Source organism: Caenorhabditis briggsae (genome assembly GCF_000004555.2).
Source record: "Caenorhabditis briggsae complete genome, chrII, whole genome shotgun sequence".
NCBI classification, from domain to species: domain Eukaryota; kingdom Metazoa; phylum Nematoda; class Chromadorea; order Rhabditida; family Rhabditidae; genus Caenorhabditis; species Caenorhabditis briggsae.
This window is the reverse complement of record NC_013486.2, coordinates 8,359,358-8,374,537: the sequence shown is the minus strand read 5'-3', so window position 1 is coordinate 8,374,537 and position 15,180 is coordinate 8,359,358. Positions and strand designations below refer to the sequence as shown.

The 15,180-nt window shown below is 38.8% G+C and overlaps 5 protein-coding genes and 1 non-coding gene across 6 annotated transcripts; 3 read left to right on the top strand and 3 right to left on the bottom strand.

Annotated features, from left to right (window-relative positions):
• Positions 1–127: 127 nt before the first annotated feature.
• CBG29108 lies at positions 128–1,392 on the top strand (the record flags this gene model as incomplete). The annotated part of the gene is made up of 3 exons (XM_045242379.1): positions 128–463; positions 508–741; positions 1,078–1,392. The coding sequence occupies 3 exons, from the start codon at positions 128–130 to the stop codon at positions 1,390–1,392; spliced, it is 885 nt and encodes a 294-aa protein (XP_045100792.1).
• A 937-nt stretch (positions 1,393–2,329) lies between these two features.
• Positions 2,330–6,205, top strand: Cbr-age-1 (the record flags this gene model as incomplete). The annotated part of the gene is made up of 8 exons (XM_045242378.1): positions 2,330–2,517; positions 2,563–2,848; positions 2,896–3,456; positions 3,500–4,776; positions 4,825–5,085; positions 5,136–5,510; positions 5,559–5,941; positions 6,057–6,205. The coding sequence occupies 8 exons, from the start codon at positions 2,330–2,332 to the stop codon at positions 6,203–6,205; spliced, it is 3,480 nt and encodes a 1,159-aa protein (XP_045092184.1).
• A 400-nt stretch (positions 6,206–6,605) lies between these two features.
• On the bottom strand, positions 6,606–7,552 carry CBG02869 (the record flags this gene model as incomplete). Its single annotated transcript, XM_045242377.1, has 4 exons — positions 6,606–6,681; positions 6,726–6,855; positions 6,902–7,004; positions 7,190–7,552. 4 exons carry the CDS (start codon positions 7,550–7,552, stop codon positions 6,606–6,608), a joined length of 672 nt encoding a protein of 223 aa, XP_045092183.1.
• Positions 7,075–7,156, top strand: CBG28285. The gene has a single exon. It is a non-coding gene (tRNA).
• Positions 7,553–7,668: 116 nt separating the features above from the next.
• Cbr-srh-44 lies at positions 7,669–11,321 on the bottom strand (the record flags this gene model as incomplete). The annotated part of the gene is made up of 5 exons (XM_045242376.1): positions 7,669–7,868; positions 7,914–7,992; positions 8,038–8,504; positions 10,910–11,055; positions 11,140–11,321. 5 exons carry the CDS (start codon positions 11,319–11,321, stop codon positions 7,669–7,671), a joined length of 1,074 nt encoding a protein of 357 aa, XP_045092182.1.
• Positions 11,322–12,347: 1,026 nt separating this feature from the next.
• Positions 12,348–14,697, bottom strand: CBG02871 (the record flags this gene model as incomplete). Its single annotated transcript, XM_002631051.1, has 5 exons — positions 12,348–12,451; positions 12,504–12,942; positions 13,384–13,507; positions 14,134–14,238; positions 14,285–14,697. 5 exons carry the CDS (start codon positions 14,695–14,697, stop codon positions 12,348–12,350), a joined length of 1,185 nt encoding a protein of 394 aa, XP_002631097.1.
• Positions 14,698–15,180: the final 483 nt, after the last annotated feature.

Below are 15,180 nucleotides of genomic sequence, written 5' to 3'. Positions count from 1 at the left end.
AACATTTTGATCTCTACTTCGACCGTTTTCTGAAATTCGAATCATGGTTCGAACCCTGAAATTATCTTTGAAATTTTCGTTCTGAATCATCCTTCTTTTATCAATATTAGTCAGTCTCTTGATCTAGATGGATTTCCCATTCCAAGCTCCCATTCCACCTCTCACAGCCAACTATCAAAGTGAGCCGGAAAAAATTGGACAGGCGACAGATATGATGATCAAAAGAGTGACGGACGCCAAGAAAATGATTGAGGAGCTTCTGCAGATGTTAGATTTACAAGAGAAGTGCCCGTGGCCTGATATGCTCGAGAAGTTCTCATCATTAGCATCGGCAATGGCAAGTCTGCAGACGTCGGTACGGAAAAGCGGCTTGCCACACGGTCACGAAGATCATGGACAATTCCTGCGATCTCATGTTCTAGTGCCGCAAAGATTGCAATACGAACCAGATGAAGCTCTTCTGGTATTTCATTGCAATTGATGTTCCATTTAAGTGTGGGTTTTCAGAGAGTAACCCAAGGTCGGGTCTTTTCATGGAACCATGAGTTGGTGCCAGAATATTTGAGAACGAAGCCAAATCCAGAGATGGAAAATGAAGAACAGATGCTGGACATGGAACGAAGTGCAAAGGCTCCTGATCTCGTTGTGAAACAGATAGCTGCATACAACAAAAATATCGAAGGACTCTTGGGCAGTTTATCAAATATCGACAGGCTGCACAGTGAGGCCATTATCGAAAAGGTATTTTTCTGTTTAGCAGGGAATTAATAATATCGTCATTCTTGTTTTTCTCTCGCCGATTTTTTTTCCAAAATGACGAAGTATACTCCGACGACTTTGCTAGTTTCGGGTCTCTCAAAGTCGATAGATGGCCTACTACACCCTCGATCGATTGACCCGGAATGCGTAGAGCTAGTGAATCATATAACGATAAGATCTGATTGGAATAGAAAAAGATTGCGACGAGAAACATGATTTCGTTTTGGTTGAAATCACATCGGTTTCCCGGTCATGTTCTGGATAAATGATGGACAACAAATGAAGGGAACTGGATTAGTAATAACTTCCATATTTCAGCCAACACACAGCCGTGAGGAAACAATGAAATTAGTCAAATCCATCTTATTAGGAGAAGCAATCCGAACTTTGCGAACTGCTGGCGCTCCTCCAACGTCCACGCCTATGCCAGCTGCACCCGGCTCAGCTGGTCCTTCTCAATCAGGATCACAAGTGATGAACCAGGCTCCAGGAATGCAAGACTATCAGAACCCACAGCTGCGTCAGCAGCTCATGGGACAGCCACCACAAATGGGATATGGAAACGCGTATCCACCACAGTATCCTCAAATGCATCCTCAACAAATGGGTGAGCTTTCTGGTAATTCATTCTAGTTTTCTACCGGGAGCGAAGGCATTTTTTTGAATATCCGCAAAAAATTCCCTGAGAATTTTGACATCTTCTTGCTCTTTTCTGCGTCTTCATTCACTTTTTGAAGAGAGTTTAGCACGTGCGTTTATGCGAAACGAATAACAACGTATTTCAGCAATGATGCAGCAACAAGGACAAATGGGCATGGGACAGCCAATGCAACAGCGACCAATACATCCAATACCGAACATGACCATTCAACGACAATGATGATCTCATTTTCATTTTTCAAACTTTCCACAATGATATCAATAATGTCATAAATTATGTACTTGTACATTATGGTATTTTCTTCATTATGGTATTTTCTTCACGTTTTCATTTAGTTTGTTAGATCACTTCAAGAACAAGTGTAACCTGGATTATCATCTATCTGAAAACTCCAATGTTTTTGCATTAATGTGCTTTGTAGGAAAACTAATTCCCTTCCTTTTCAACAGAAAGAGCGAGAGATTCCGAAATGTTTGAGATACGCAGACATCGTTGTTTACAAGTTTGATGTAGCAAACAGAAGCGCGTCAGCAGCAGCCTGACGCATTATACCTTTAAGGTGTCGTGATGTGCAATTAAATCAGTCTGAAAAACTACCGTATCTGAAATGAAAACTACCGTAACCTGAAAAGTATTTTTACCTTCATGATTTTGTCTCGGTTTTCACTGCTTTTCAACGTTTTCCTGCAATTTAAACCAAGTGAAGCAGGAAAAAAAGTTGTTTCCATGTGAAAAGTTGCCGAAAACGGCAAAAAATCGAGCAACAGAATCCGAACAAACTAAAAAAAATTTCAGGTTACTGTAGTTTTCTTCTGGCAGTAACCGCCACCGGTGACTTTCCTCCCCAGCTCGTTTTTGTAGATCTTAAAATCCTCCTTGTCGCTTTTTTTATCAATTCTTTCTTTTAAGATGTCGATGGGACGTAGTTCTTCGACCACGTTCCGAAATCGAACTGCGAGCCATGGATCCCGCAGTCTGGGTTCTGCAGAAACAGCGAGGATCCCTCGAAAACTTTCTTCGCAGCTGTCACATACACATGCGAACATCCTTCATCCACAGTTGCAGACAATGATGGAGCAGTGGCAAATGCGAGAACGGTCTAACTCTCAGCTATAGAAAAATATTCATTTTCTAGTTTTCAGACCGTCTTTGGAAACTGAAAATGGCAAAGGATCCTTGCTTCTATCGTCCGAAGGAGTGGCTGATATGATTGTATTGTCTTCTTTCGGAGAAGTGATCAGCGTCGTTTTTCCATGGTTCCTTGCAAATGTTCGAACCAGTTTTGACATCAAACTTTCGGAATTCAAACACCAATTGTTCGAACAAATCGGTCCAATGAAATGGGGAAAACACTCTACACAACCTCAGGATTACGCTTTCAGACAGTTGAATAACTTCGGGGAAATCGAAGTTATATTTAATGATGATGTTCGTTTTTAGTCAAACAAAACCTTATCAATGTTCACAAATTTCAGCAGCAACTATCTTGTCTTGAACTACATGGAACATTTCCTATGCTCTTTCTTTTTGAACCTGATGGATTCAACAGAGACAAAGAACTGATGTGCGATATAAGTCATTGTCTTGGGTATTCGCTTGATAAGCTAGAGGAGAGTATCGACGAAGAACTTCGTCAATTTCGTGCTTCATTGTGGACTCAAACCAAGAAGACTTGTTTTGAACGTGGAGTGGATGGTGTTGATCACTACGCGTTTCCCGAAGAGCAGTATTTCTGTGTGGGTGAAAAATGCCCAACGGATTTGGAGTCAAAAGTCAAAGCTGCAAAGTTGGATTATCAATTGTTCTGGACTAAACGAAAATCGGAAGCCAATGAAGTTTGGGAGAAAATGTACAAAATTACAATCGATTTTGATCCTGAATTCAATCCACAATCCCTCATGAGAATGTTTGTTAAAGAACTTCAATGTATGAATTTATTTGATCCTGAAGATCCACCAGATGAAGAATGGATTCTACAATTGGCAGGGCGAACAAGTTTTGTGACTCGTCCAGAAATTTCACTTGTTTCTTACGATGTAAGAAAATATTTTTACTACAAAACCAAATTCTATTTTTCAGGGGATTCGCTCTGAGCTAGAAAGCTACCGATGTCCGGGATTCGTTGTTCGTCGAAAATCATTAGTTCTTAAGGACTACGTACGCCCGAAACCACTCTATGAACCTCATTATGTGCGAGTTCATGAAAGAAAAATGGCCCTGGATGTGTTGAGTGTTTCTATTGGAACCGAAGTAAAACATAGTGGGAACAGTGACAAAGTGTGGACAGACTTTCGACCTACAGCCTCCCTGGAGCAAATAACTCTTTGGGACCTTGATTCTAATCTTATGATTCGACCAGTAAACGTAACTGGACTTCCGTTCACTGCCTCCCATGATATTTATTTGGGAATGGAATTCAAGGTCTACGTCGGAACATTGACCCTGGCCACAATCAAAATTCCTAGAGTCCCTACGACAAAATTGGTCTGGAAAAGAGAATTTTTCACATTCGACTTGTACATGAAGGATATGCCACCATCAGCTATATTAAGTGTTCGAGTCTATTCAATGAAGACTACAAAAATGAAAGAAGAAATTGAACTCGGATGGGTGAACATTTCTCTCAGCGACTGGCGAGATGAACTACGGCAAGGACAGATAAAACTGAACCTCTGGGGGCCAGAACCGTCAGCGAACAGAAGTAGAATTGGTCACAATGGTGCGAAAATAGGAACATCGTTGTCAGTAACCGTTGAAATATCCAGTCATGGTCGACGAGTGAAAATGCCAAATGAAGCGCAATACAAGTATCTTGTGGATCATCGAATAAGTTGGTCAGACACTGTAGAAATTGTTGGCGACGATTACGAGGCATGTATTGGAGATCCAGGATATAAGAAGCTGCAGGATTTGGTGAAAAAACATGAATCTGGAGTGATTCTAGACGATTCTGAGCAACGACATGTTTGGTCGTGGAGAAACTATATTCAGAAGCAGGAACCTGACTTGTTGGTTGTTCTTTCTGAACTAAGAATCGTGTGGACAGATCGTGAAAACTTTTCGGAACTCTATGTGATGCTTGAGACATGGAAGGCTCCAAGTGTGGCTGCTGCATTGACTCTACTTGGAAAACGATGTACTGATCGAGTGATTCGAAAGTTCGCTGTTAACAAGTTGAATGATCAACTCAGCCAGTTCAATGTTCATCTCTTCCTTCTCCCACTCATTCAGGCATTGAAATACGAACCACGTGCTTATTCAGAAGTTGGAATGATGTTGTTGACACGAGCACTCAGCAGTTACCGTATCGGACATAGACTATTTTGGCTGCTTCGTTCAGAAATTTGTCGATTGAAGTAAGTATAGATTCAATTGCTCAGAGAAACACGAATCAAAAGTTCCAGAGACTGTGCAACAAATAACGAGGAATACCGGCGTATCTCTCTTCTGATGGAGGCATACCTACGTGGAAATGAGGAGCATATTAAGGGTATCATCCGTCAAGTCGACATGGTTGACGAACTTACTCGTATCAGTTCACTCGTGAAAGGACTATCCAAAGAAGCGGCCCGGGAAAAACTCCGTGATCAGCTGAGAACAATCAGTCACAAAATGGAAAGCATCGATTCTCCATTGGATCCAGTTTACAAATTTGGGGAAATGGTGTATGTCTCTATTTTTATTGAATTCAAAATTTAAAAGTGTGTAAATTTAGAATCGAAAAAGCTATCGTTTTGGGAAGTGCCAAGCAACCACTACGACTTGTTTGGAAAAATAAGAATCCTAAGAGTGACCTTCATCTTCCCTTCTGCGAAGTGATCTTCAAGAATGGAGATGATCTCAGACAGGATATGCTCGTTTTGCAAGTACTAGAAGTAATGGACACAATTTGGAAGGCGGCTAACATAGACTGTTGTTTGAGTCCATACGGTGTTTTGCCAATGGGGGAAATGATTGGAATTATCGAGGTCGTGCCAAACTGCAAAACCATTTTTGAAATCCAACACAAAGCTGGCCTAGTGAATACAGCCGCTCGAAGTGTTGACTCCAATTTTATGAACAAATGGATTCGGAAACAGTGTGGATTTGTGTACGTAATGTATAGGACTTGATTTGATTTCAATTTTTAGAATTTCAGAGATGAAAAGAAGAAATACAAAAAAGGTGGTGGTCCAACTGTTGACTCTGCACAAGCGACCAAGAAATACTTTGAAAGTGTAGATCGATTCCTGTATTCATGTGTTGGATACTCTGTTGCCACTTATATCATGGGTATCAAGGATCGACACAGTGATAATTTGATGTTGACTGAAGACGGAAAATATTTCCATATCGATTTCGGACACATTCTTGGACACGGAAAAACAAAATTAGGAATTCAGAGAGATCGTCAGCCATTCATTCTCACCGAACAATTTTTGACGATTATTCGATCTGGAAAGCCGGTCGACGGGAATTCACACGAAATTCAAAAATTCAAGACACTCTGTCTCGAAGCCTACGAAGTCATGTGGAACAATCGTGATTTATTTGTTTCTCTGTTTACTTTGATGCTTGGAATGGAATTGCCGGAATTGGCAACTAAGGAGGATTTGGATCATTTGAAGGTTTTGAAGGCTAGAACAATCCCTTTCAGTAAAATACAAATTTCAGAAAACGCTATGCTGTAAAGGCGAAACAAAGGAGAAGGCGAGGAAGTTCTTCGCTGGAGTCTACGAAGAAGCATTCAATGGATCATGGTCCACCAAAACTAATTGGCTGTTCCATGCCATGAAACACTACTAAAGTACAAATCTATTTTCTTTCATCATTTCTAACACATTCCCTGTGCATACAACTCTACCTCTTTCTCATCTCTCATTCCCTGTGGCTCCCTCCTCTTGCATATTTGTACTTTTCATTCTTGTAAATTTTTATCACAATGGAAGTCCCGAAGTAGTTTTTGAAGAGTTGATTTACTATTAGTCTGTAAAAAGCTATGGTTTTTGAGCTGATCCAATTTTTCAAAAAAAAAAATCAGAAGAAAACTGTTCCTATTCTGCTCAAGTTGAAAGAAGTGAGCTGAATCTGACACTCCAGGCACTTCTCTCCCCTCGTCAGTTTTACCATTCATTCAATGTAATTTTTCATATAGTGATAAATACTACAACTTTATTTGTTTAGCAGTAAAATGAATAGTTCTTAATTAGTGAGCCATGGTTTCCACTTTGGTTTTCGGATTACAGAGAGCTTTGAACAGCGGAACAACGAAGCAGGCGTCTCTGAAAAATAAAATAAATGAAGAAAGTAAATACTAGAAACTAACTCGTTGTTTTTCTCAATTGGAGCTTTCTCAGGTTTTTGAGTTTTAGATGATTTCAAAGTGTCAGGTTTGGCCACTTTGAGAAGACATTTCAGAACAGACTTTGATTCAAATTGGCAAGCAGAAGTTGTATCTGGAATTTTCAGATGCATTTTTGACTACTTCTGAATTGAACCCACCGTTTTCCAAAAATGCACGGAGCACTTTTTTACTGTTATTCATCTTCAGTGCATATCCAGTTGACTCAACCATGGTCGACTTGCCTGGCAGGTCGACAACAATCTGCAAAGAGAATGTAAAAGAAGAAGAGAGCGCAGAAATAAAAATGTCAAAGAGAAAGTTGTTCTCTCGTGCAGTCATGTCCGAGTGGTTAAGGAGATTGACTAGAAATCAATTGGGCTCTGCCCGCGTAGGTTCGAATCCTGCTGACTGCGTTAACTTTTGGTCCCCCCCCGTTCCCAAATAACCGTTTTTGCCGAGAATTCTGCGTCATCGACGACAAAGTTGAGTGTCTGGACAAGATGTTGAGGCTTATCAGTCACGTGTCCCTCAATCCAATGACGGATGTTCTTGCGATTGAACGGATAGATGGCGCGACAGTAAATTGAAACCGGCTTCTGCTTGTTGCCACATAAGACCGCTTTGGACGGTGTCTCGAGAACAGTGATATCAGTGTACTTGTTAGATAAAACGAGACATTCCAAACGATCCAGTTTTGGACTTTCGTTCGGATTCACTATCTTCACCGCCACGTCGTAGATCGAGGTGTTTCTGAGCACAATTCGGTATTGGGATTTCGAATTTTCACGGACTATCACAGATAGAGTCATTTTTCTGGAATTGTTACTGAGGTTCGGAATTCAAGAATTTTGAATACCGAGTTCTAGTGATGAGATTGGACGGCGCTAGTTCGAAATTGTCGAGAGAGAAAAAGTAAATTCTTTATTCAAATTTTTTTAGAATGCTGCTGAGTTATCGTGGCAGGGGACACGGTCATGACGGAACTTCTTCGAAAGCTTGGGTCATATCTGAAGCAAGTGATGACCGAAATTGTGAATTGACGATAACTGGGATTGAGCCAAATCAATGTGATGGTTGAGCCCATTCCATGGAGAGAGATACATATGATGGCTATGTTGTTTAACACTGAAATGTTTAAATTATGAATTTGTCTCTGAATAAACCACCCACTTTGATTATAATATTGCCAGACTATTGAATAGAAGCAGTAGGTCATTGGAAGAACTATTACAGCAACAGGAATGGATACCTGAAAAAAGGATTACTGTAAAGAGATATCAAAACCAATTCTCACTTGAAAAATCATATCCACAAAAAACTTTATCTGTAATTTTTGTGTCGCTGGTGACATATGAGTTTTCAAACTGAGCAAAAAATAGCTCGAGTGTATGCAAAGAATGAAAACTTCTGCCAAAAAGAAAAGCAAAAAGATTCCAGCAGTTCCAGTAACAGCCGAGATTTCCATGGAGAAAACGAATACGTTGTTTTGAAAGTACGATGGATGAGGACATGGAAGAATCTGAAAAGGATTTCGAAATATTGAAAAAAATCCAGAAAGTTCACAGACTACTTTTAAAAGAATAGGCTTCGCCCATTCTGGATCTGGAATTTGGAAATAGACGGGCAGAAGGAATAAGAGAGCATAGATTCCGTTGATGGCATAAAATGTGTATCGAATCCATTCGGCTTCGATTTTGAATCTGCCACGGACCAAAGTGTTGTGACGATTTTCGAATAGCATCACTATGGCTGTGGCGAGTCCTGAAAGTTTTATTCGGTAATTTACGGAGATGTCCGGTAGCTGGATTCCGTATATTCCTGAATGCTCTTTTTCATCACAGGTAAAACGGGTTGCCGAAAAGCGTACGTACAAACGGCGGCTGCATCTCTAAAAATTGACTATTTAAGCAAATGATGAACAGATATGACAAAAAAGTATGAAAGGCAATCCTTATTAATCAGACCATAATGAAAAAAAAACTATTTTTATGATAAAAGTTTGTCCCAAATTTTTGGCAACTATAGTTTTCTCAGGCTTTCCTCAAAGTTTCAGCCAGATCGGTTCATTCTCCGAATTTTCGCTACTTTTTTTGTTATTTGTTAGGTTTTTGCCTCACCTGAATAACCCATTAGATCTTCAGCTGCCGTTTGTACGCTTTTCGGCAACCCGCCTTACTTGGGAATAGCAAGATTCAAAAATATAGAGCCATATGTGTTTTTGCGAATTTTTCTGCGCACTAGAGGCGTCCGAATTCCGGGTTCCGATAACTTTTTTTTCGGATTTCTTTTTTCGAAAAAGTCATCTCGGACATATCCGATAACTAGCAAACCTTTCTCTTATTTCAGACTTTATTTTATTCCAAAGATTTCCAGTGATATCCAAAATTAAAACAGTTCTAACAATCTAAAATCTACAGTAATCCCAAATAAAGCTTTTTTTCCATAACCAGGATTCTTTCCTACTTCATAAATTTTTAAAAATTTATCAACAGACAAAAGCGTATCATGTTTATGTATAGGCTACTCTCTCCCGGTTAAGCTATCAAAATCACTCGGTCAAGTGCACATTTTTCAGATTTTGCTTTTCAAAAATACATATTCTGCAGATAATGAATAGCATAGAACCCAACATTTCATAAAACAGCATCAAAGTATCATCAAGTTTCAGCAAAATTCGTTCTGATTTTAGTTTCCGAGAACATTTTGATTACGCCTACCTGATTTTCATTTTGTTATTCGGCTAAATTTAGCTGAAACACAGATGACGTTGTTTAACTTATGCGTTTTCGAAAATAAAATTCGAAGACGAATTCAATTCCGGTTAACTAGAGTTTTTCAAAAATTTTGGAATTCTAATTATTATTTTGGTGCAAATAAATCGGATCTGTGAAAGAAAAACGATGATGGCCGTGGCCGAAGATCCCACAAGGACCACTACCACCCAAGTATATTTTCATTTTCCAAATTTATTATCTCGTTTTTCATGCGTTTTCAGTCATTTTTTCACTACAATAATTTTTTACGACTCGAAAACGCACGAAAATAGAGACAATCCGGAAAACAAAAATACTTTTAGGTTACGGTAGTTTGGGTTTTTGGAACTGTGGCCACAGCTACCAGCGTTGCTCTTCCACATCCCTGTTTTTTGTACCAGAAATTAGGAAGATTTCGATTTGTATTTTTGTGAAGTTTGAGTACATATAAAATCTTTCATGCAAATAATTAATGTCGAAAATGGTTGAACGGCGTTCTCAAAGGGCAAAACTTGAATGTGCATTCAGCGGAACGTTTCTAAGATCTTCAATCTGTGTTTATGTTACATAGTTCTGTCATATTAGGTTGGCAGGAAAGTAACTGTCCCTTGTTTTATTTGTGAATAATTCAAAAGCAGGATTAATCCAAGATTAGCAGTATGCACCGTCGTGGTCCACGACATGTTGGCAATGTTCTGATAACTTGTGGATACAATACCTTCAAAAGCCAGCTAGCCGCGAATCAAAGTATTCATTTTTTCCTGTTTTTCACATAAATGGTGCAAATTTTCGTATTCTCTAGATGAGGTTGTATCTCTCCGAATATTCAATAATCTGATAGAGCTCAGTCGGGACTATAAGTAGGTGAGGGAGAACTGTCCCGCTGAAGCTGCTCAGGTCTGACTTGATTGCAGGTAAAAAATGAAAAAAACCTCATGTTCACGGAAAGTCACGCCGTACCTGAGCCGCTTTGGCTGGACGGTTCTCCTTTACCCCCGTTAAAGACCTGATTCAGCTCTATCAGATCATTGGTTATTCAGAAGTATACGACGTCATCTGGAGCTTAAGGACTTTAACACAATTGATGCCTGAAAAAATGGACTGGAGGGATATTTTGACTTGCCACTAGCTGTCTTTTGGAGGGATGGTACCCACGAGTTACCTGAACATTGCCAACATGTTGTGGATCACGACGGTGCATATTGCTAATTCTGGATTATTCTTGTGTTTGTGTTATTTACTAATAAAAAATGGACAGTTACTTTCCTGCCAACCTAATAAATTCAGAATTCAAATTTCCCAAAAATGTTTACATTACGAATTTCCTCAAAAAAGGACTGATTCGTAACACACAACAAGTGTTTTCCACACTATTTGTTTATTGTTCCTCTTCTCAAAACAAAAAAAACTGACCGCCTAATCCAACTTGTGCACAAAACACCTGAATCCACACGGGAACGGAAATCCAACTGAATACTCCGACGGAAATTCCGACGAGCACCGGGAAAAACATATACGGACAGACAAGTCCACCGATGAGAACGTCAGAAATAATTGTCCTGAAAAGTAGAAAATATCTAAGAAAATTTGAGCCAAGAACTAATTTATCACTCAAAAAAGAAAGAAATTTATCACACTCTTACCAAGCATGCAAATGCAATAAATACCATCTCGCACTTTTTCTGTTCCTCGGAGTCTTTTTAATAATACAGTAACCTCCGAATAAATTGATCGGGAGAGTAATCAAAATCAGAAGATGTGAAAACGTTGCTTGGAACTGCCAAGAGTCCCAATAAGTGAAAACAGTTGAGCAAGAAGTATTCATAACTCAAATGAGCAGAAAAGTGAAGATAAGGACGTTGTGATATGTAACATTAGACACGCATCGATGGATCCCCAGGAGACGGAGTGAGCACGAGATTTCAGAAGGCGTTGAGAAGAGGGAGGGCGCATATATATTCTATGATCTAGAACATTTATTAAACGAAAGCGACGCCTATGTAGATCGAGTGACAAAGTGTCACAAGTTTTGAAACGATTTCAAGAAACTGTGATTTTTTTTGGAAGCTGTAGAATTGGTCTTTGCTATGAATTTCTGAAAAAAAAACAACTAGATAGTAATTATGAAAATTCAAAGATAATGAAAGTTGGGACAAAGTGAATATTTGAATACTTTAAAAAAATTTTTAAATTTGAAGAACCTCATTGTCTAGTGAATCTGAAGTTCTATGCTTCCTTACGATCATGGATATTCTTTTTCATCATCCTCCAAGTGAATAATCGAAAATTCCGAAATTTCAGCCTTTGGACCGAAATTGGGCAGGTTCGGGTCAAAGCTTGCCCGAAAACAGCTGTATAGCGGGTCATGGTCAGATTTTGGTCAGAAGTTCAAAGTTGGAATGCTACTAGGTCGGAACCTTATCACATGTTTGTCGGGGTTTGGTCGGCTTCAGTAGCGGTCTTATCCAAAATCTGACTAACCTACGACCCGTATTCGGTCTAATTATCTGAACTTGGTCAATTCCAGACAGCTTGATTTTTAAATTTGATCATCACCATCATTTTCAAATGTGATCATTACTTACAATTAAGCTAATCTTCTGAAACCGAAGACGTCACTTTGGCAGTCAACCAAACACCAAAAAAAGTAATAATATTTCATTTTCTCTGACGATCATAATTTTCTAATTTATACATGCGGAGAGGAAAAGAGACAAATTGGTTCATTTAACCCGTTTTGACATGAACATATAAAGCATGAAAACCTAGAGAGGAAACAAGTACAAAATTACTGACTAGGAATGGAACTGGCAGAAAATAAAACCCGTGATAGTAGGAGAAAATTGGAAATTTAGACATTTTGAATAAGATTTGCTTGTGGATCCTCAAGAGAGGTCACATGAGCCGAACTGCTTTTTGTTTGTTTCAGACTGATTTGGAATGGACGATCCACGCCTGAAAACATAATATTTGTGGAAATAAAATCTTCAAAATAACAAGAATTTACCTTCAAGCGTATGCAGGAACTTCTTCAAAGTCTGCTTCATCAGAGTTCGATACCTCTTGGAAACCACGCAATACAGACAGAAATTGAGTGAAGCATTCAAAAAGACAAGTTGTTGACTCAAGCATACGTAGAGGATAGCTGTTGGATGATATTGTCCATAGATATCAAATAGAAGACGTGCTGGTGCTTGTGGTCCAACACAGAAAAAGAGCATGAAGACTACAGCGAAGAGCATTGCATTGGCTCTCATGGTGCGGTTATTATGGGTCTCGTTTTGAATGAGCCCATCGGAAAGTTTCGTTTCTTCATCTCTTCGAGAATCTTCATCCACGACACGACGGAGAGTGAAAATGATTCTGGAGTTCATGTAGAGGAGGGCAATGATTGGAAGAACGTTAAACGCAAACAAGGAGACGTAGTCCATGGTACGGTAGTAAATCTGCAACAAGGAATTTGTTAGAATTTCGATTTTGAAAGTCAGTTTGGTGGACCCCTAAATTCTTTAAAATTTAAATCTTATCTTTTATTTATAAAGCTCAAAATCTTTCTCATTTTAACCATCAGAAACAAACAATTAGTCATCATCATCACTTCTACTGTCAAAACGATGTTCTGTTTACTTCAAAAACCATTTTATGTGTGTGCTGATCCATTTTCATCATTCCCTAAATCTATTTATAAATACCCCGTTTTCTCATTCCTCCTCCTATTTCCCCCAAACAGTAAGTATACTGTGTCCTTCCCGTCCGATTGCTCTCAATTCATCTTCCTAATTACAACAATGAAAAAGTATCGGGTTTCTTTTTGATGCCATTCAAAAAGACGAAACAGTCAAAATTTGAGAAAAATGAGTCAAAGAAACAAAAAAACGAGTAAATACCTGAAGAGCGCGATTGGTCGACATAAGAATCACGTAGTAATACTCGTTCGAATTGCTCTCGAAACACCGAATTGTGTTGTAAGCCAGCGGCCATTGAATCGAACATAAAAACGAAACGAAGATTCTGAAAATTGGAATATGTTGGGGAGCTGAAACTACACACAGAGCTAGAATCTAGAACTTCTATGCAACATAGTTTCAGACTTTTTAGAAGTTACAGGGTAGCGCAGAATTACGCTGACTGATAAAAACGGTTACATCTTTAGACATAATTATCTTGGAAGCACGAAAATTGGTAGAAATATACTTTTGTACACAATTCAAAGCTACCGAACTTTCAAAGCAGTTTCTCAAGTCTAGGCATTGTTATGACTGTCCAAAGACGAAATGTTTCTTGCATTGTGAATTTCATGAGACGAAAAAACTTTGCCAAGCGATAACTCAGCTCAGAGCTTATCAAACAATTTGAAACTTGATAAGTTTACTGATGAATTATTCAAATTTTTGCACTATAAATTTGAGCCCAGTACAACGCTTTACTCAAATTTTATGCTAGTACAAACTTAAGTCTATTTAGCTATGCGCCACCATGTAGACTGTAAAAGTAATGACAACATGTATTTATTGGAATTCAATACTTCCGTGCTGGACAATAGTGATTTATCTAAGAAATTCTAAAATGAACACACATTTTCTCTGTTGACCCAATTCGTGTTCCTTAACTATAAATAGAATAATATAAACACTTACGCGGTGGCAATCGCATTCTTCGAGTTTCTTGAAGTACACCATCGATGAGAATTCAGAGGACACACGACACACAGGTATCGCTCCACATTGAAGGCCACGACGATTCTGAACATTTGAAAAATTCTATTGATGAAAACTTTGAAAAACTTACAACACTGAACTTTTGTAAAATGTTGATGCCAGTGTTCGGATATAAAGAACAACTCTCGAATAGAAATGATTGAATGATGTGGAGAATGCCAGAGATGGAATAGAAAGTGGAGTAACATCAAGAGTAGCGAATATTAAGAAAAGACTATCACAGATTGCAAGAGCTATTAGAAGATTCCAGGATGGGATCCGACGGGCGGTTTTGTTGGAAGTTAGAACTGCCATGTTCAAGAGATTGCAGGCAAGACCAATCAAAGCGATAATTGGTAAAACTGCAACATTGCTCCACCAGACAATACGAATAGATTGCTCATCATGTTCATGATGGGTGATATTCGAGAAATTACAGAAATCATGGGATCCAATAATTTGTTCAGATTGAGAAGCTCCTTCTAGAGTGATCAGTTCGTCCATCTGCAAGAAATGATAAAAAAGATGTAATGAGGGTCAAAAAGGAGACAACAATGCAACGAGAAAATTTGAAGAGGAAAGGGGAGGAGAAACAAGTGTAATTGAGTGATTACAACCAGCTTCAATCATGCCAGACAATAACGAAAAATGAAAAGAATGAGGAGGAGGAGAGGACGACGAGAAAAGGCAAAGTACTACAGTTTCGATTTGTATGTTACGAGTTCTCAAGGTGAACGTGAGGGGCAACGAGAAAGTTTTGCAGAGAGATTAATAGACAAAAATGGATGGGTGTCTAATTTGGGTATGATAATTAATTAATGGGTTCAAGAAATCTCGTCAAGGTTGAATCAAGATTAGTTCAGAGAAGTGGATTGTTTGTAGTTTAGGTAGTTTTTGGAGAACAAAGATGAGCAATGTAGCCTACGTCGGAGGATCGAAGATATTTCGAAAAATTTTTAAGGTTGACTAAAGTGTCTTTTTTGGAAT